The following is a 21812-nucleotide window of genomic DNA, read 5'->3' as shown; positions in this document are numbered from 1 at the left end:
TTTCCAGGCTTAGTCTTTAAAGCCCAGCATGACCCCGTGTCATTTTTGTTAACTCAGCTCACAAAATCATCCCAGATGAGCTCTCCGGGAGGTCCTTTTTTGAAATACTTTGAGCTCTCACAAGAGTTCACTGGATACTACATTGGGCTGGTCTCTGTTCTTAGGCATAATAAGGTCAAATGGTTAAAGGATAGGATGGGAGGAAAACCTGACTGATGCATGTGGCCCAACCTTTTTCTAGCTAGTTTTTTCCCCAGATATGGATGTCTAATCCTAAGGATTTATTATCATATTTTGCCCTTCTTCCTTAATAAACTATTTTATTCTGTTTGTTTCCAGTGTCTAGAGCAAATATCTGGAACAAAGTGGATTTGTTGGACTGAACTGATGTGTCTCTGTGGCCGGGGAGGTGGCAGGGTCAAATGGCCCAGGATTCAATCATCAGGGTTTGGATAGTCAAAACATGTTGTATGCCCATAAGGTTGTCTGTATCATCACCTCCTTGCTGCAGTGGGCATGTAGGCTGCTTAGGGCAGGGACCCTGAGTGTCTGTTCTCTGGTGTGGCTTAGCCTTATAGGCTGAGGGCATTGATTTTGTCAGCAGGGTTTGTACTCTGAGGGATCCAAGATGGGATTCCAGGCTGGTGGCAGGGGCAGTAAAGTGGATTTGATCCCTTAAGTGACTCAGGACTGATGAGAATTTGGTCTGATCCCTCACTGTAAAGCCATACTTCCCCCCAGGGTGTAAAGATGGATGGGAGAATAATGATGAGGGAGTTAAGCAGTGGAGGTGCTGGTATAGGAAAAACTGCTGTTAGAAGTTCTTTCATTTGCTACGTGCCAGGAGCTGCTGTGTTGCTAACAAATTTCTCTGGCAACATACTGTAGTGGATAGCTGTACTGGTTAATATTCTTGGGATGCAAATAACAAATCAACTGAAGCTAGCTAAAGAGAAACGAAGAGATTATTTTAAGGCATTGAGAAGGTCTTGGCGATGGGAATTCAGCTAGACCTCAGGAAGGGCCGAGAACTAAGTCTGTGGCTTCTTCCCAACCTCTCTCTCAAGTCTTCACTTCTTTATTTCCTCTTCTAGTCCCCCTACCTCCCTTCATTTTCTCCCTCCCTTTCTCTTTCCCTTCCTTCCTTTCTTCCTTGGCTTGGGGAATCAAAGAGAATCCAATTCCAATCTTAGTTCCGCTATGGCTGGCCCTGTGACATGGGAAAAATTACTTAATTCTCTGAATCTCCATTTCATCATCTGTAAAATGGGGGTGAAAATTATGCACCTCACTGAATTTTAATCAGGATTAAATGAGATTGTGAAAGCAAGATATCTGACATTCAATTAATATATATTATACAAAATGGTGGAGATAGAAATTCTGTTTCAAGGGTTAGGTCACTTTTGGAAATTTTTGTGATGAGCTGTGCAGCTGCTGATTACAGCAGTAGTTAACCTAACACTTTGCGTACAGTCAGCACTCACTTGAGTGGTTTCAAATGAATGGTTTCTGCTGAAGATGATCTGGGGCAGCCTAGTTTTTCTCCTACTTCTGCATACTCCTGGAAGGGAGCTTCTTTCAAGTTGTGAGGAGGTAGGCTCCAGTACAGAGGAAGTGTGGAAGGAATGGTCTGAACTAGTGCAGACCTGGGAGGTATGCATTTACCTGAATATGGACTACATTACATCTCTATGCCTCTATAGTTCCGTTAAGTCTTCATCTGTTTGCATCTGTTTGTCATTTTGCACTCACTTCTGTTTGGCTTCCAATCTGAAAATCCATAGTACTTCAAATATGAAAGAATATGTTTTTAAAACATGCTGGAAAATTCTATTTCATTTGTATTAGCCAGGCCAGTTCAGAATTAACTGACTCAGGGAGTTACAGTGTTACCAGTACTCTGTTTCTCTACTTTTTTGGATGCTTCCCTCCCTGGGGCAAGCAACATAGTGGCACCCAAGCTAATCAGCTTCACAGTGCCAAAGCCAGAGCCAGAGCAGACAGGTTTTGGATGGATCAAATGGAAACATTCTAGGAAAAATTCTGATTGCCCAGCTTTGGGCGTGGGATCAGCGAGGAACCAATCTCTGTGATGAGGGGGATGAGGAGTATTTGATTGGCCAGGCTGGGTCGCATGGCCTTTCCTGTTTATGGTTGGGGAGAGGTGGAGTGAATCCCACCTGGGCGGTGGTTTTATATGGGAAAGAGGGTCTGTTACTCAGCTTATCTTTACTTTACATGCTATGAGGGTTGAGGAAGATAGGAACTCTCAAAAAAAAAAAAAAAAAAATTACCAAGCAGTTGGAGCTACCAGTGTGTCCTTGCTAAGCTTACCAGTTCACAATGCCCAGTTTGAAAGCAAAGACGTGATATTGTTATGTATGTAAGCTTGTGTGAAGTAAACTCCGTGTATGGTGATTCAGTTTCATAGAAAATGTAAATTGGAGTTATTTCCTTAAAACAGCGGTTCTTTTGGGGATCCCTGGGTAGCTTGGCGGTTTAGCACCAGACTTCGGCCCAGGGTGTGATCCTGGAGTCCTGGGATCAAGTCCCACGTCACGCTCCCTGCATGGAGCCTGCTTCTCCCTCTGCCTGTGTCTCTGCCTCTCTCTCTCTCTCTCTCTCTCTGTGTTTGTGTGTCTCTTGTGAATAAATAAATAAAATCTTTAAAAAAAGGAAAAAGAAAAAAACAGCAGCTCTCAATGTGTGGCCCCTGGATCATCAGCAGCTTCAGCATCAAGTGGAAACTTGTTGGAAATGCAGACTTTTAGTCTACACCCCAGATCCACAGAATCAGTAACTCTGGGGTGGAATCCAGAAATCTAGGTTTTAACCAGCCCTCCAGAAATGCTTGTTAGGCATGCTTATGTTTGAGAACTCCTGTGAACCAGTTTCTTAAAGGTTCTTTGTTTTGTAGTTCTCCTGAATATTTAAACATGATTCACTTTGAACAAACAAATTTAACCATGAATTTTCGGGAGGATATAATTATCACATAATGAGAGTATATGTGTCAAATTATTTGCCTTAAAATGTTTAAAATAGAAATAAATAATAAATGACCATAATTAAAAATCAAGTAACACATGTAAGAGCTTATAATAAAAAATAAGAAAACTCCATTCCAGCTTTCTAAACATTCCACTGTTTCATTTCCTAAAGATGATCACCTGAAGTTCTTTTAGCTTTTTCTATTAGCTACTGACACCCCCTCTAATAATATATACAAATTATATATCCTGCTGTTTATCAGAGTTGGATATTAGCCACCTATGGGTAAATAATTTTCTTATACCACACCCATCTCTTCTTCGTTCGCCCAATGTAGATATATCATTGTTGCTTTGGGGTTTTTTTTTTAAGATTTTATTTATTTATTCATGAGAGAGAGAGAGAGAGAGAGGCAGAGACATAGGCAGAGGGAGAAGTAGGCTCTCCGTGGGGATCCCAATGCAGGACTTGATCCCAGGACCCTAGGATCACAACCCGAGCTGAAGGCAGATGCTCAACCACTGAGCCACCAGGCGTCCCTATCATCATTCAAAAATCAATGTTTAGGGATGCTTGAGTGGCCCAGTGATTGATTGTCTGCCTTCGTTCAGCTCAGGGGGTGTCCTGGAGTCCCCGGACTGAGTCCCACATTGGGCTCTGCCTCTCTCTGTGTGTGTCTCTTATGAATAAATAAGTAAAATCTTAAAAAAAAAATCAATGTTTTACAACTGTGTACCACAATCACATTTAATTTCTTGCAATTTTAATCCCTCCCCCACTCCGGTATTTCTAATTGCCTTTCTTTCTATCATTTTCTGTCTTTGTCACTGTCTTAAATTGTTCCAAATTCTCAAGGAATGTATCAGATCTCTAGCATTTTGTCTTTTCCTTGGTGGCTCCTTCTGAAACCTCATTTTTAGCACTTCTGAAGAGGGACTGGGATTGTGGCACAGCCACCATCTGGGGACCTCCTCCCTTCATTATTCTTCAGCTTTCATTATTTTTCAGCTTTCATTATTTTTCAGCTTGGAGCCCTTTCCTGGATCCCATTATCTTCCCCTTCTTCACTCATCATGGTAACATACTTAAATAACTTCCTAGGAAGTTATGAGAGAGAAGTAAAATGATTTCTTACATGTCTGTAATGTCTTCTACCCTCTCTCTTGCCTGGTAGTTTGGCTGAGAAGAGAATGCTAGGTTGGGAATTATTCTCCCTCAGAATTTTGAATGCACTGTTCCATCATCTTTTGTTATTCAAGTTGCTGATGAGAAATAAGTCTGATTTTTATTCATTTGTAGGTGACCTGTTCTTGTTTCTTTCACTCTAGAAGTTTTTAGGGTTTTTTCTTCATCTTCATTTAGTGCTCTAAAATTTCATAATGATATATCAAAGTGTGAGGATTTTTCCTACCAGTCATTCTTTGTCAGGGTATTCAATTGGCCCATTTTATTTGAGACTGGTATGTCATGGTGTTGGGGAGTTCTCTTATTTAAAAAAAAAAAAAAGTCGGGATGCCTGCCTGGGTGGCTCAGCAGTTGAGCATCTGTCTTTGGCCCAGGATGTGATCCCGGGATCCAGGATCAAGTCCCACATCAGGCTCCTTGCAGGGAGCCTGCTTCTCCCTCAGCCTATGTCTCTGCCTCTCTCTCTTACTGTATCTCTCATGAATAAATATATAAAAATCTTTAAAAGAACTCATTTAAAAATGTTAGTAATAAAATATTTCGAACTTGTAAATGTAAGACATTCATTACCACTGTCCAGAATTAGCAGATATTAACATTTTATCATATTTGCTTCATATCCATCTATCTCTATCCAAAATATTAAAGAGGGGCGCCTGGGTGGTTCAGCTAGTTAAGTGTCTACTTTTGACTCAAGTCTGATCCCTGGGTGGCGCAGCGGTTTGGCGCCTGCCTTTGGCCCAGGGCGCGATCCTGGAGACCCAGGATCGAATCCCACGTCAGGCTCCCGGTGCATGGAGCCTGCTTCTCCCTCTGCCTGTATCTCTCCCTCTCTCTCTCTCTCTCTCTCTCTCTGTGACTATCCTAAATAAATAAAAATTAAAAAAAAAATTATACTTTTGACTCAAGTCATGATCACAGGGTCCTGGGATCAAGCCCCACATCAGGTTCCAAACAGGGAGCCTGCTTCTCCCTCTCCCTTTGCTGTTTCCCCTGCTAGTGCTCTCTGGTTCTCTCTCTCTCTCTCTTAAATAAATAAATAAAATCTTTTAAAAAGCCAACAACTAAAAAACTCCCCCAAATATCAAAGATACAGCTAAAACATCAGCATTAAACCTTACCTTTCCCCAGAAGTAAACTGAGTTAGTGTGTCTCATTCCTCTGGGTGATTTTCTGCTATTGCTTATAAATGAAGCAACAAACAATACAATTTAAAACAATGTTTTAAAGTTTTATATAAATAGCGTCATTTTGTTTTTGAAATTTATACATGTGAGCACACAGAAATCTAGTTCATTCATTTGAACTTCCCATAGTATTCTATTAAATCTCAGTTAAGGTCTTTATTTTTAAAATTAAAAAATAAATAAAATTATTATTATTATTATTTATTTCTTTTTAAAAAAATATTTATTCATGAGAGACACAGAAAGAGAGGCAGCGACACAGGCAGAGGAAGGAGAAGCAGGCTCCATGCAAGGAGCCCTATGTAGGACTTGATCCCAGGAATCCGGAATCACGCCCTGAGCCGAAGGCTCAACTGCTGAGCCATCCAGGCATCCCTATTATTATTATTTCTAAGTAGGCTTCACACCCATTGTGGAGCCCAACACAGGGCTTGAATTTACGACCTCAAGATCAAGACCTGAGGGGATCTTGGATGCTGAACTGACTGAGCCACCAGGCACCCGGGGAAGGTCTTCAGCTAAAAGTAACATAAAACTTGGCTAGCAATTTAAATATACAAAGTAGATTTCTTTTCATGTAACAGGAAGCCCAGAGATAAGCAGTCTGGAGCTCAGTGACATTATCAGGAACCAAGATTTGTTCTAGCCTTCTGCTTTGTCCTCAGCCTGAGCCTTTGCTCTTCATACCTGTCACATCATTGTTGCAAGAAGGCTGCTTCATCTAGAAGTCTCATGACCGAGGTCTGTGCAGGAAAATAGGGAGGGTAATTGGCCAAACATGCATTCCAGAAGCATCAGTCACTATTTATTAGGAAAATAAAAGCTTTCCTGGAAGTCTTACCCAAGGGACTTCCATTTAAATCTCACTAGCTTAATAGGGTTACATGACTACTCCTAAGATTGGTTAGGACAAAGGCCATATGATTGTCACAAATAATTTAGGCAGATCACAATTCGTGCCTGAAGTTGGGGAAGGTGAATACAGCAATGAAGGGCCCTGTGTCTCTATCTGAACAGAACAGGCAAGACAAGGAGGGAATGGATGTTGGAAAGTGTAGCAGACACTGTTACATGACCACTCAGTGCCCATTCTCCCTGTTTTTCTTATTAACAGAACCTAATTTTATTTTTCCAGTAAATACTGCCTCAGAGTCTTTTGTCCTATGACCTAGGTGTGGTTTTGAGTAACAGAAAAGTTAACTATAGTATTTGAACAAGTAAGTGTCTTAATTTTCTCCATAACAAGAAAACCAGTGGGGCTGTCTAGTGTTGTGAAGACATTAAGGTTCAGAATCCTTCCTCCCCTTGTTTCCACAATTAGCATGTGGCCTTCATTTCCATGATGACAAGATGGCTGATGCACTTCCATGTATAATGTCTATGCTCCAGATACAGAGGTGAAATAGTTTGCCAGGTAAAGTACAGTTTGCTGAGTTAAATTTGAATTTTGTATAAATAATAAGTAATCTTTTTGGTATAAGTATGTCCCCAATACTGCAATACTTATACTAAAAATATTAATTGTGCATATTAAACTCAGATTTAACTGGGAAAACTCTATTTTTATTTGCTAAATCTGACAATCTTATTCAGGGAGGAAGAAGAAAAAATGGAGGAGCTTTCTTCTGCAGAAGCTTCACCCAGGAAGAGAATCTTTTCTTAGGTTCTTTCTCTTATATCTCTTTAGAGATTGTTGAAGGGCATTAGGGGGAAGTGATTATTTTTAGTCAGCCACATTGCTGCCCTGAATAAAATCAGAGCAGAAAGAGGAATGGACATCAGGCAAGTAACTAGCACTGTCCTCTACAGGTGTCTTACAACTCCCATCTCCCTGACAAATCCTTATCTCTCCAAATACTTACATCCAATGTAGATATTAAAAATATTTAATAGCCCATATGGCATTGGCACTGACCAATCAGAATAGATACCTGAACATCAGCCTCAAGCAACAACATATGCATAATACTGCACACTGGTGGAATACCAACCCTGCTTATGTCAGTTTTTGGTTAAATTAATATTTTTATTTATTATGACTATATAAATATTGCTTGCATTTGAGTTACATAGTGTTCAGTAATCACTCCTCCTTTCCATGACTCTTTATTCTTGAAAAAATTTTTTCTTGGAGAACCTGTGAAGAGCCTGATCTAGATGGACCCACTGCTCTCTGGACTGCTACACAGCTTCTTTGCAGGGCCTCCTGTGCCAATCTTATGTGGTAAATCCCATTTTCTAGATGCTATATCCCTTTCTTAGATGCTCTTCTATCTTGCTGAAGTTCTTCCTTCAACCACTTCCTGAAAAAAGTGCATAAATGGTATAGTTTTATGACATTTCTTGTCCAAAAAATGTCCCTTTTTTACCCTCACATTTGGTATTTTGGTTAGGACTGGAATTTTAGGTTGGAAATAATTTTCTCACTTTTGAAGGCCTAACTGCATTGTCTTATAGCTTCTGTTGTGTCTAATGCCGGTTTTCAAGTCTGATTCTTTGTTAGGTGACTTATTTTCTTCTTCTGGAAGGTTTTTAAGGTCTTCTCTTTATATGTAATATTCTAACACTTCGTAATATACTTAGTGGGGATTTTGTTTTCAATTCATTTTCCTGGGCTCTCAATAAATTCTTTCCACCATGAAATTAAAATCCATCAGTTTTGGGAAATATTCTCATGTCCTTGATAATTTCCTCTTCATTATTTTTTTCTGATCTCTTTGAGAACTTCTGTTGCTTTGATGTTAGACCCCGGGATCAATCCTCTGATTTCCTTGTCCTTTTCCTACAATTTAAAAAATTATTTGTGTTTGTGCTCAATTATCTCACATAATTTTTCAACTTTCTGTTCCAACTCTTTTTTTTTTTTTTTGTTCCAACTCTTTTACTGAAATTTTTCTTCTAACATATCTTTAATTTTCAAGAGTTCTTCTTTATTCTTTAAAAGTTCCAGGTTTATAGCATTCTACTTTTCTTTTTGTTATGGAGACGATGTCTTTTCTAGGCTACTTTCAAGTATCTTCATATATGAATTAAATGCTTTTTAAATGGTTCTTTGGCTGCCTACATTGCTCCTGTTTCCCTGGACTTCTTTTCCTGTTTGTTTTGGTTTCTGTCATTCTAATGATTCTTGGCTGGCTATCATTTTAGAGTGGAGCTGCCAAACAACTGTTTGACAGGCTGGACTTAGTGATAGACTCCTGGTGGGCAATTGTGTGGAGCCCTCACCATTTGTTAGAGGTCCCCCAAATGTCAGAATCTGTAAGTCCTCCAACCTCCCACCTGGAGGTGTAAGCTTCTTTAGTGTTGTACCAGTCAAGTAGGCAGAGAGCTGGGTGGCTAACTCCTTTGCTTATATCCACCCCCCACCCACATCTCAATGAAATGACTCCTTCTTGCCCTTAGTTATCCAAAGATGTTCTGATTTAATTCCTCCTTATTCTAGAAGGGGGCACATTTTAGGAGCCTGGAGCCTAGGAAGGAGAGATCTGAGTGTTTAATTGACTCCTTATGAAGATTGTTAACCAACTCTCTGGCTTTTTTTTTTTTTTTTTTTAACTCTCTGGCTTTTAATTCTTCCCTGTATTCTAGTCTTTAGATGTATCTACTACCTCCAATTTCCTTTTTTTCTACTTTTGAAAACCACTTTGAATCAGTTAGAGACTCTCTAATCCTTGGAGGTTCAGATAAAACATTTTTAAAAAGCTATCTGCTCCTGGTGTTTTTCTTTTCACTATAGAAAAAAACTCAGACATAACAAATATAGGAAAAAATATGATGATCTTTTTGTACTTATAATCCAGCTTCAATAATTATCCATGAAATATGGGGGAGGCTGTTTGTAATGACTTTCCCATAAACATTTCAGTTAATGGTTACTGGTTATTGAGGTTTTCTAAGTCAATTTTGATCACTTCTATTATTTTCTAATAAAATATCCATTTATCAGCTTTGTGGCTAAGAGCTTTAATTCCAGAAACAGATTGTCTGGGTTTGAACCTCTGTTCCTCCATTTGGGCAGTCACTTAAGCTCTCTGTGCCTCCATTTCCTCACCTGTAAAATGGGAATAATAATGTTAGTTACCTCATAAAGTTGTTGAGAAGACTCAATTAAGTCATACTTCCAGAGCATTTAAAATAGTTCCTGGCACATTGAAATGTTAATTATTATTTTATTATTATTATCATCAAAGTTAAAATGTATTGGCATGAGGTCTTTCATGGCATTCACTTTTAATTTTTAAATTCTCCACTATATTTTTAGTTATGTCTCTTTCATTCCTAATATTGTTTACTTATGAATCTTCTTTTTTCTTCTTGGTTAGTTTTGCATAGTTTGCCCATTCTAATAATCTTTTCAAATAATTACCTTTGGGTTTACTAACCATCTCTATTCTTGTTTCTGTTTCATTATATTTTGGTTTTATATTTTATATTTACATTTTTCTACTTTCTTTGGGTTTTCTCATATTTTTTTTTTTCTAGGTTCTTCAGCTGAATGCTTATCACATTTATTTTCCTTCCTTCCTCTCTTGCTCTTTCCCTCTTTCCTCCCTCCCTTCTTTCCTTCCTTCCCTGTTTCCTCTAAATATGTTGCATCCCATAAGTTTCAATATTTAGTAGTTGTAATTGTTATTAAGTTCTAATTATTTAATAATTTTCATTGTGGTTCCCTATTAAACCCATGAGTAGAAATTACCTTTAGTTTGTAAACTTATATATATGTGTATACATATATATTCTTAATGTAGAACTATGATACAGATTCTTTGAAATTTACTAAGGCTTTCCTGTGAACTAGATATATGCTTTCTATAAATGTTCCATTTGTACTTGAAAAAGAGATCTGTTCTCTATTTGTTAGAGACAGATACTTGAGCTTCTTCAATTTGTTTATACCTTCTGTTGCCTTAAGTTTTTCATCTGCCTTAAGGTCTCCACTATGGATGAGGATTTGATCATTTCTCCTTGAAATCCTACCTTTGTGTTGTATATATTTTGAGGCTATTTTCATCTTTTACTTTATAGTTATGAAGGTGGAAGAAGAGAAGGCTGGGGTTGGGAAGCTGGATCCGGCTAACTACAGGAGGAGATGTCAGGATCCAGAAGGTAAGGTCATCTTGAGAATTTCATGCAGATCCTAGAAGGGTCTGATAATTTCTTAAATATCCTTATAATACCCATCTAGCGGGGGAATCTAGAGAGCTAATCCCTTTCCCTGACCCATCCACAGTATCTTCTCTGGATCCAATGGGACCAGGTTTCACTGTCTTAAAGAGATCACATAGTGGGGCGGAAGACAGGAAACTACTACTTTGTTTCTATGCATTAGGACATAACATCCCCAACACAGAATTAAACTTACCTATTTTTACAAGATCTACAAACCATACAAGATGCCAGCATTATATAGATTCTAAAGCTTAGTTAAAACTAGTGCGAGAGGATATTGAGTGGGGCTATCTGTTGCTCCAAATTGACCACTATCTAACGCTATCACACACACACACACACACACACACACACACACACACACAATTCAAAATGGATAAAAGACTGATGTAAGACCTGAAACAACAAAATTCCAAGAAGAAAACACAGAGTGTTATCTCCTTGGCAGTCTTTGACAGAGAAAGACAAATATCGTATGGTATCATTTATATGTGGAATCTAAAGAACCAAACTCATAGAAAACAGATTACTGGTTGCTAGAGGTAGGAGTTTCAGGGTGGGCAAAAGGGGTGAAAGTAGTTAAAGGTACAAACTTCCAGATATAAGATAAATGCATTCTGGGAATGGAATGTACAGCATGGTAACTATAGTTAGCAATCTGTATTGTGTATTTGAAAGTTGCCAAGAGAGTAGATTCTAGAAGTTTTCATCACAAGAAAAAAAATACTACTATGTGGGGTGATAGATGTTAACTAGACTTCTCATGGTGATCATTTTGCAATATATATACATCAAATTAGTATGTTGCACATCTTGCACTAGTACAATGTTATATGCCAATTATACCTCAATAATAGGAGAAACTGTTTGTGGAGTGGGTAGGAGGAAGTTTAAGTTCCTACGTACTATCTGCAGAATTATTCTGTAAATATAAAACTGAATCTGTTGATTATTTTAAAACCTGTTGACCAATTCAAGCTAACACTGATGACATACTGATTGCAGAATATCCATCCCGAGAGCTGAGAGAATTCCGGCTGCTTTTGTGTGCACGGACCCAGTGAGGGCTTTACAGAGTAGCCAGGCTTAGTGGAATTCAAAATTAAGGTTCTTGGTGATTCCTGTTCTTGAAAATCTAGTATACAAAACCAGCTTTGAGAAATTCTTAGTGACTCACTTTCCTGATAAATAGTTTATGTAGTCTTTGGTTATTAATAAAGGTGGCCCTCAGTGAAAATACATATGGCTTTCCCAAAGAAGGGTGTTGGCATTTTGGACAAAAACTGACTCAGTGAGGGACCCTCGCCCAGGCCATGTGTCATAAACTTTATGTGGTTACTGCCATTCTGGACAAACAAGAACAGAGTGATGGGAATTCTGCTCATTCTAACTATAGCACCAAGGTTATCGTTTCCAGCAACTGTTGAGTTGCTCAGAAATGGAATTCTGTAAAACCCAAGACTCAGGGCAGTGGCCCTGGCCAGGGATCCCTTGTCTTCCATTTTGCTTTGGTGACCTCAGTGCTTTGTAACTGAAGAATATTAAGGAGAAATACCAATTTTCAGTAATTCTTGCCTCTCCCTCTTTTGTGCTATGCCCACAGACTGCCGTTCTATCCACATTGGGCTTTCAGTCCCCAGTTACCCTCAAAGGAAAAGAGACCAGCAGGGACGACTTTCAGGCCTTCAAAAGGTCTGCTGGGGTTTGCAGCCAGACAAGCCACAGCAGGAACTGCCTGGAGTGGGGAGCAGGGGAAGCAGCCGGGACAGCCATGTGGATCACGTCAGCAGGATCCGTGAGTTTTTGAGGGGTGTATTTGGGGGAGCCATCTGCTGGTGAGCGCAGATGGGGCGACAGGGCTGGGAGATTGTCTGGAGACTCAGTGATGTCCTGCTGAGGTCAGGGCTCTCAGCACCCCTGCTCAGCTGCCACTGCAGACCAACCTCCCTGCTCAGGGACACCTTGAGTCACGCTGAGCCCCATCTTTCTCTGGTGGCTTTGAGACTTCTGCTCTGATCTGTCCCAAGTTGATTTCATGCTTTAATTATTTCTCTCATTTTCAAATTCCTAGGGGTCACACAGTCATTGTCCTAACCACAAACATGACTATTTAGCATGAGGCATTGTGCTCAGTAAACTGAATTCCTCACCACATTACCTCTATCCTCTTTCCTCACCTGAACCCCAAGGAATGGTACAGAATGGTCTAGGCACCTGCATGATAGCTTGCAGACCCCTGGGAAGCTCTCTCCTAGGCTGACAAATCCCCTGGGGTCTGCTGCTGCCACTGCAAAAATGAGTTCTGGGTTGATTAAAAAATCAGTCTTTTTGTTCCTTTGGTAGAAAGAAAAGTATCAATCTTAAGAGAAGTGAAAAGACTGGAATCCTTAGAGCATAGCTTTGACTTTTTATTCTTTTGAGACTTCACTGTTTCCAAGGACATGCTTTCACCCCAGCATATTCTAAATCTGCCTGATAAATGGTATTTCATTGATCTCTATTATATATTTCCATTATCTTGAATAAGGCAAAATTAGTTATTTTACCATGAAACCTTCAAAGTGGGGCACCTGGGTGGCTCAGTCAGTTAAGTATCTGCCTTCAGCTCAGATCATGATTCCAGGGTCCTAGGGTGGAGCCTCAAGAGTCAGGCTCCCTGCTCAGTGGGGAGCCTGCTTCTCCCTCCCGCTTGTGCTCTCTCTCCCTTGTGCTCTCTTTTGCTATCTCTCTCAAATAAATAAATAATTAAAACCTGTAAAAAAACAAAACAACTTTCAAATGAATGTTAGAGGCAGTAATTGTCTCAGCATCTGTAGGAAGAGATCTGACATACATGTTCCCAAAGGCTAACCGAGCCACCCCCAACCTTGCAGCTGCCCTGAACAACTGCTCTCCTAGGCAACACATCTACCAAGGCCTGTGGCTTTTCCAGAGTAGACATGTCTAATGTGGGAGATGGGTTAAGGGAAGTCCTTTGGAGCTGTCTAGCATAAGAGATGAGCTCTGATGAAAACATGTATATGCACACATATACATGCACATGCAGGTGCACAAGTGCCAGCTCAGAGGTGGGAACATCAGAGACCCAGAGGAGAGCAAGCCTGTTGGGAAGACCTGCTCCCCATGTTGGCTCTGGATGCCTCACCCTCACTTTCTGGGGCATTCTCCTATATAACTCCACCGCCTCCTCCACATTTAGGGATGAGATCCCCCCCACCCCACTTTTTAAAAGATTTTACTGATTTATTCATGAGAGAGACACACACACACAGAGGCAGAGACCCAGGCAGAGGGAGAAGCAGGCTCCATGCAGGGAGCTGGACGTGGGACTTGATCCTGGGTCCCCAGGATCACACCCTGGGCCGAAGGCAGGTGCCAAACCACTGAGCCACCCAGGGATCCCAGAGATCCCCTTTTAAAATTGAGTTTGCTGGGTCCCTCCTGAGGCAGGAAGGACATAAATAACATGGTAGGTGTGTGGTATACACTTAGTATATGTTAGTTCAACTAATACACATTAACCCAATCTAAAAGCAAGGACCCCAAATATTTTCCCTCTACATGTGGATATTGATTTGGTTTGGCTGTCTTTATTGGTACTGAAGGCTTAAGAGATCTTTCTGGTGGGAGGGTTGTGAAAAATTATCAAGGTCTTCTACTTGGGTGTTAACTCTGGGGTCACTAAAAGATTAAAACCATCCCAAGATGTGCAGTAAAGGAGGGAAAGGCTGTTTTTCAGCTAGGCATTTGAGCCTCATATTGTGCCTCATTCCAGTGCCTTAGGATCAAGGATATATTTCATGTGGTCTTCAGTTCACATTTCTAATAAGGAAGGAGCAAGGGTTGGAACAGAACACGTATTTTGTCTCTAAAGCATGTCCTCCATGAATAGTTCCTGAAACAGGCGATTTCCAACATAGGTGTAAAGACAGTTAGGATTCTTTTAGACTTCGAAGCTTTGAAACAGGGTCATTTTCTTGCCTTTGCGTACCTTACAAATTTGTGTCTTGGAAGGATATAACTTGGAGAGAGACTTGGGGAAAGGAAGATGGAAAAGCAAAAAGAATGAGGATCATTCTAGACCTTTCATGCCCCTTGGAGGTAGGGGACATGCAGGAAAGCAAATTAAAATGGATTTCCCAAAGGAAGCCTGTATTTTCTCTCTTCTTCTTCTTCTTCTTCTTCTTCTTCTTCTTCTTCTTCTTCTTCTTCTTCTTTTATGATAGTCACAGAGAAAGAGAGAGAGAGAGAGAGAGGCAGAGACATAGGCAGAGGGAGAAACAGGCTCCATGCACTGGGAGCCAGACGTGGGACTCGATCCCGGGTCTCCAGGATTACACCCTGGGCCAAAGGCAGGCGCTAAACCGCTGCGCCACCCAGGGATCCCCTTTTCTCTCTCTTCTTGTCCTTTGACATCTTAAAACCTGGGTCTCCTGGAATTATCAACATATATAGCATTCCCTCCCCAGCCGTGAGGACTATTCTAAAAACAAACAAAAAAATCCTATTAGAAGAGAATCCTGAGTTAGTGACCTTAAGATCTTGAGGGGAAATTAGATTTGAGAATCCAGGTTTGCTAGCAAACCAATGAAAGTCCTAATAAATAGGAAGTTTTTATAAACCATATGTTAGCCGGGTGTCCTTATTCTTTGAGTATTAGCTAAAATGGACCCTGGTCTCCCTGGCCTCATCCTGGAGGAGATCCACGTCTTTGCCTAATTGCTGTGTATTCCCAGGGGCTGCTGGTCTCAGTGTCACCTGTCACCCTGTCATCCAAGTCCCTCCCTGGTGGGCTTGTCATCTCCATATGTTTCACCTCCTAGATCTATTCTCTGCCTTCAACTCCAGGCCAGCTCATGCATGGAGTTCAGACCTTCTTTGGTTTTCCCAGAATTGGCCACATATGGCATACATGTGAATGGCAGGCTTTGATGGAGGGTCAGAACCAAGTTTAACATTGCAGAGATACACAATTTTTGAAATGAGATACTAGATATCCCCGTTCTTAAAAATCCTCTGGCCACTTGAAATTTCACACTGGGCATTTTTCTCTACAGTTCCAGCCTCCTATCATATTTTGCGGGGACTCCTGCCACCCCCTGCCCCCTCCCGAGTGCCCTCGCACCTCCTTGCTCTCAGCGCAGAGCCCCCTCCATGCGCATACACTCAGTCCCCTCACTTTCCAATCACATCAATTCTCTTTCCACCCCTCCTTGGCTCCCAGCACATTTTCGCACAGCTGAGGCCACATAATGGGCTACACCAAACACACAGACCATTGCCTCTGCGTCTAGCCTGTCTAGCCTTTCGGTGACCTTGAAGATCTGAAAGGGGCTTGAGGCTTCCTTCTCCGCCATCTCCCTCTGCAGACTATGTCAGGATTCTGTGTGTGAATTGGGCCCCCATGTCCCTGACGGCTCGGGCAGGAGAAGCAGCCACTGTCTTTGTTGATTTTAAATAACAATTTCTTTACTGTGTTTATACTCACTAAAACAAAGCAATAAAAAAACACATGCTAATTGAAAACTATCTCTAACATTGACACACATCTAAAATGATAAATAATCGATATGCTACAATCAATTGCCTTTTACTATTTTGGCTCCCCAGAAGTGTCAGAAGCTCCTCCTCCAGGGCTTCAGTGTCATTGTTCTCTTTTCTCTGTGGGGTCTCCTGCAAATGCTCGAGGTCTCTCTGATCTCATATTGAGATTGATGCCCTTCCTGGGGAATGCTGAGGGATCTTTTATTTGAATCTGGTTGAATCTCCCTATTTGCCCAACACATCAAGATCCTCCAGCCTTGGTTCCATCCAGAAGCCTGTAGGGGAGCTGGCAGTGCCCTTGCCAGGCTCTTCCGGTCCTCTGATGCAGCAACTCCCTCAGGCAGAGTCAGGGCCCAGGCCAAGGTTTCTTTTCCTTGGCCTTCCTTCTTTTCTTGCTTTGGCCTGTTCTATTGTTTCACTCCCCTCTTTTACTGATTCCCCATTCTTTCTTATTCTAACTATTTTCCCTTCAGTGACTCAACATTCTTTATAACTCTTACACTTGTGGTTCTTAAGAAGGTACACAGAAGAAAATTTCCATACCCTAGAATTTCATATAAGAGGCACTCATGATTAAGAAGGTAATTTGATCACAAGTATCAAAAACCTATCTGAGCTGGCTTGGGCAAGGAGGGCGTGTGTGTGTGTGTGTGTGTGTGTGTGTGTGTGTGTGTGTGTTATTACAAGCCCAAAGAAGTCTCTCACAATCCCAAAGCAAAATAAACAGCCAGGATCAGCAAGTGGACACCATACCTCTCAATCCCCTCTCCAGGACTGATGGCCTCTTCCCCTGCCTTTCCTGAGGGTCTACTCCATTCCCCTCTTTCTATAGCCTTTTCTGCATCTCTGTGCCCTTGCCTTCCAGTTTACATGCTCTCTCTTCCAGAAACCATTGAGAAAAGCCCCAGTTATCTTAGAGACTCAATTCAAAATTTTCGGGCTTGGGTCAGATGTCCCATGAAACTGTTTGTGGTCTAATTAGCTATAGCCAAGAGGCATAGGTCATACATTCCACAAACACAGTTGCCTTTGGGGGTGTGTGGCTGGTCTGATACCCCCTAAAACTACCAATGACGGGAAGGATTCCTGTTAACACCAAAGGAGGTATATTCTCTTCCTCTTCTCTCAGAGGGTACATTTGGAGTTTTAGGAAAGATTCCTAGGAAAAAAACTTTACTGTCCATGAAATGAGGACTTGGGGCCTTCACATGGCCTCTCAAGACCACCCCCCTCACACAGTTGCAAGAATGATTTTAGAACCCTAGGTCAGTTCCCATTTCCCAGTATTCAGTGACCTTCAGCTACCCAAAGTCTCCACTCGGCTCTACCCACAGCAGCATTTCCTTGTCCTTGGCTGCTTTCTTGCCAAGCCTAATCCAGCTGATACACTCATGAGTGTTAATCAGTGAAATTCATTCACCCAGCAAATATTTATTGAGTGCCCATGCTGGTGAGCTCTGTGCTGACTCCAACCTTGCAAAGCTGGCTATCTAGAGATTTGTGTGGAGCCCAAGAGAGAGGGAGGGAACTTCTGAAAGGGCTCACCCAAAGCCCAGGGCCCCAGGACCCAGTCCTCAGCTTGACTTCCAGACTATCCTCATAGCCTTCTCAGTCTTTACTAGGAATTAAAGGCTTGCTGGTGTATAGTACACTAGATCATTTTGTGCTTTGCTAATCCAATGACTGGACAGTTCCCACTCAGTAAAAGCACAATTCTACTTGCTTCTTTTATTGTGCTTCTTGATGCTTGCTCCAGCACTGTTATGCTTCTCCCAGCAACTGCTGGCACAGTCCAGTCCTACAGCCGTCACTATGTGACTCTCAGCTGTGTGCTATCAACCACAGTGGCTATTACCTGCGGCATTTCTCATTATGTGGATTAACTTCTGATGTGCTGCATGTGCATGGGGCCCACAGTGCATTAGAGTCACCCTGACCTGGGAGCCCAACATGTGGTGTGCTAAACCCTCTATGGGCAGGAGGGAGGGGAAGACAGGGTAGAAGGGCCTCAGGGTAGCGTGGGAGCAGCATGGGCATTTAGAGGTTGAAAAGGATTGAGCCCTTAGAATATTTAAAAGAATGTGGGGTCTCGTGTTTCAAAGTAACCATGCTTGGTCAATACTGTTCCATGAAGCTGGTTTCTCTCTGTCCCCAACCTCAAACCCAAATTCCTGATCCTCTACCTCTTCAGCTACTTCTGCAATGGAAGTGCCAGATACCATCACTCAGTGGGTGTTTCTGAGAGCCTGTGGACAGTGAGGACTGGCAATAGTGGACTTGATGACTGGTAATAATGGAGAAAGTTATCAGACCTGTTGGCAACAACAATAATAGCGATAGCATTTATTGTGTGACTGGTGTATACCAAGTACTGCGCCAACTACATCACATATATTATCTCACTTAATGGCCACCACAATCTAATGAGATAAGTGTGATTAACCCCACTTTATAGATGGGGAAACCAAGGCTCAGAGAGCTTAATGCTTTGCCAACATCCTAGTGCTAATAATTAGCAAAGTCGGGTGTTAAATCCAGGTATGGGCTCTTAGAGCACCACACAAATAAAGAGAATCCTTTGGCATCCTTGGTGATCTCTCTTTGGGTGTTTCTGTGGTGTTTCTGGGCAGTCCACAGCTCCTGACCCAGTATTGCATGTAGTAGCTGCCCAGTGGCACTCAGGAGGAGATGGGGTGATTTCAGCCACATGGCAGTGTGACCTGGAGAGCCTGGGACCCTGGAGGAGGTGCCTACATCCTCAGTATCCTGTCCTGTTGAGAAGCCCACCATGGCAGAAACTCCTGGATGGTGATGTTTGCTTGGATCCCAGCACCTAAACAGATACCTCTGATCTGCTGCTGCTGTTTTCTCAACTTTAAAGTGGGCATTCTAGATCCTTGAGCCTCATGTATGAAAATGTGGTGAGTGGGGCCAGCTGCGGGTGGGCAGTGTTGGGTGGAGGATGTTAGCAAACTTTGCTTTCCTCTGGGATCCCCTAATTTGGGGCCTGGTGGGGCCATCTATGATGTAAACTGGGTTTCCCATTTTTCATCTGTGAAGTAAAGGGCTTGGATTCGACAGTGGCTAAGCTCCCTCCTAACCCTGAGACTTAGAGAATTCAGGGCTCAGTGCCCCTTGGAGCAGCAGCCGCCTAGTGACCTCTAATCAACCTTGGCACATTCTAAGTACTCAGTAAGCACTTGTTGAAATGAACCCAGGAGATTAGGAGTGTCTCAGCAGAGCAAAATAATTCCCTGTGGGGTTCACCACACACCCTCGAGTAACCAGTCCTCACTGTCCACGGGCTCTCAGGAAATACCTACTAAGTGATGGTATCTGGCACTTTTGTTGCAGTGATGGTATCTGGCACTTTCGTCGCAGAAGTAGCTGAAGAGTTAGAGGATCAGGAGTTTGGGTTTGAAGTTGGGGACAGAGAGAAACCAGCTCCATGGAATATTATTGACCAAGCGTGGTTGCTTTGAAACACGAGACCCCACAGCAACCCTCCCTAACTACCCCACCTCCTCTGGGGCTGTGTAGCCAGAGAACTCTACCTTGGCAGCCACTCTCCAGCCAGCTCCCCTGCAGCCAAGTCTCTTAAGGAGGCCCCAGGGAGTCTCCTGGCAAATCCTACTTCTGCCTTTATAAAGGGGCCTGAGGAGAGGTGCTTGGGCTCTCCTGGAGCCCTCTTAGTGGAGGGGGGACGGGGCAGTTGCACCAGCGCTCTCACAGGACTGCTGCTGCTACTGCCCTTGCTGCTGTGAAGACCTGGCTGCCTGCTCCAGCCTCTGAGGCACCACTAAGCTCTTCTCTCCTCTCTCTTCTCTCTCTGGTGCACTTGGGACCCCCACCCCTCACATTGCTCTCTCACATTTTCTCTCTCTCTCTCTCTCTCTCTCTCTCTCACACACACACACACACACACACACCTCTCATACCTCCGGTACCTTTAATTCACCCTCAATACAGTATTTCTTTCTACTCACAATCTCTCTCACACTTACTACATCTCTTTTCTCTCCCACACACAGCCCTCCCTCCACCTCTGCAGTCTTTCCCATATTCCCCCCTCCCCTCCTGTCTCTGGTCTCTGTCTCTTGTCTTCTCTCCTCCACGCCACCCCTGGTGCTTAACTGGAAACAAAAGTGAGTTTGTTGTGACCTGGTGGGGAAGAGGACGTTTGGAGGCAGTGGCCAGGGGGCAGCAGCAGAAACAGACTGGGGCCAGAGGCAGTGCCAACAGCCGGAGACCCCAGCACTCAGCCATTCCAGGGAGCAGGTAATGTCCCAGACAGAGCTACTTCAGGCATCCTGCTCTCTGCCCTGTCTCCTCTTTCTGTGATTGTTTCATTTACTTGTCTTCTTATTTGGCCTTGAAGGGGAAAGGGAATTCCAAGCTTAGGGAGCAGTAGGTACCAGGATCCAAGGAGTGAGGTGCCCTCCTCTTCAGAGAACTTTGTATGGTCTGATGCGGCTGGGGTCCAGGCTATCTGGGATTGAGGGTGGCTGGGGTCTGGAGTGTCTGAGGTCAGGGATGGCTGGGGTCAAGGGTATCTGGGGTTAAGGGTGACTGGGTTCCAGGGCAACTGGCTGAGGAACATGATAGAATCTAAGTAGGCAGGTAAGGGCCAGATCACAAGGGATGTTTTAAACCATGTCATAGACCTTTGGCTCTAGGTAATACAGAGCCTATTAAGGGTTTTTCATATAGAGAGTAACGTGATCAAACCTACATTTTTGAAAGAGTAGTTCTTGAACTGTGATTTCATGGAGAACTGGTGTGTCTCTCAGAATCAAAAAGTCATAGTCTTCTCCCAATTTAAAGAAAAAATAAGGTTATTTGTTCAATTAGTTTTTCTTCTGTAAAATTTCCTTAACCTTTGATGTCTGCTAACAAGTATTAGCAACCAATAACCCAGTGAAAGGACTATGTTTAAAGTAATGGAAAAATTCAGAAATAACATTCATCTAAATAAATGTGGTAGATTGAGCTACATACAGATAAATTAATAGTACTGCTAGTAAAATTATTTCTTACTCCTATGCAAAAGCTTTTACAGTGCTGCCCAAAGAGCACCATGACTCCCAGGAGTGTGTCACGTGTACATGTTTGAAATGTTTTAAAAGCAAATTTTGCTGCCACATAGGGAATAGAGGTGGATTATGCAACCAGAGACAGTGGGAGCAGTAAGAGGCTCTCACAGTGTTAGGAACAGGAAATAATGAGAACCTGAAATAAGATAGTGGCATTGGGTAGGAATAAAATGGAGAGAGCTGAAAAATATTTAGGAAGCAAGAGAAAGAAGTTAGTATTTGATTGGACATGAATGGTGAGAAAGAGGCTTCAGGAGGGAGTCCAATATTTCTTATCTCGATGGCTGGGTAGTTAGCAGTGCTATATCATTCAAAACAGAGAAGGGCAGAGTTAGGGTATTGGGATAAGGGAACCATTATGAATATATTGAAGTTGACTTGTGAAGGCTACAGAACTCCCAGATGGAGTAATCCAGTTGACAGTTGGAAATGCTCAATACAGGCAGGTCTGGAGGCATGAGTGACCTCATCTACTCATCTATAGGGTGACATCATGAAGAACACAAGATGGTGTAGGGTGTACAAAGAGAAAAGAGAAGGCCAAGGAGAAATCTCAGGAAAGATGAAGATTTATGTAAGACAGGAAAGAGGGGCCAGGGAAAGATATTGAGGAGTCCTTGAAGAGATAGGAAAAAATATC

At 42.3% G+C, this 21812-nt stretch overlaps 1 protein-coding gene across 42 annotated transcripts in view; it reads left to right on the top strand.

Annotated features, from left to right (window-relative positions):
• SLC4A5 (solute carrier family 4 member 5) overlaps positions 1 to 21812 on the top strand; it is a 104653-nt gene that overhangs the window by 13891 nt on the left and 68950 nt on the right. For 35 of the 42 annotated variants that reach the window (XR_012003097.1, XR_012003094.1, XR_012003095.1 and 32 more), the window contains 2 exons: positions 10392 to 10472; positions 12139 to 12330. Coding sequence is in view for 20 of the 42 variants with exons in the window: in XM_072766945.1 (XP_072623046.1) it covers positions 10394 to 10472; positions 12139 to 12330 (271 nt within the window). In the remaining 22 variants the exon portion in view is untranslated. Of the gene's footprint in view, positions 1 to 10391; positions 10473 to 12138; positions 12331 to 19709; positions 20358 to 21812 lie in introns of those variants that run through there. The other 7 variants (XR_012003107.1, XR_012003100.1, XM_072766959.1 and 4 more) reach the window with 2 other exon arrangements.

The sequence above is a fragment of the Vulpes vulpes genome, chromosome 8 (assembly GCF_048418805.1).
Source record: "Vulpes vulpes isolate BD-2025 chromosome 8, VulVul3, whole genome shotgun sequence".
Lineage (NCBI taxonomy): Eukaryota > Metazoa > Chordata > Mammalia > Carnivora > Canidae > Vulpes > Vulpes vulpes.
The sequence above is the reverse complement of the archived record's forward strand: the minus strand, read 5'-3'. Positions and strand labels throughout refer to the sequence as shown.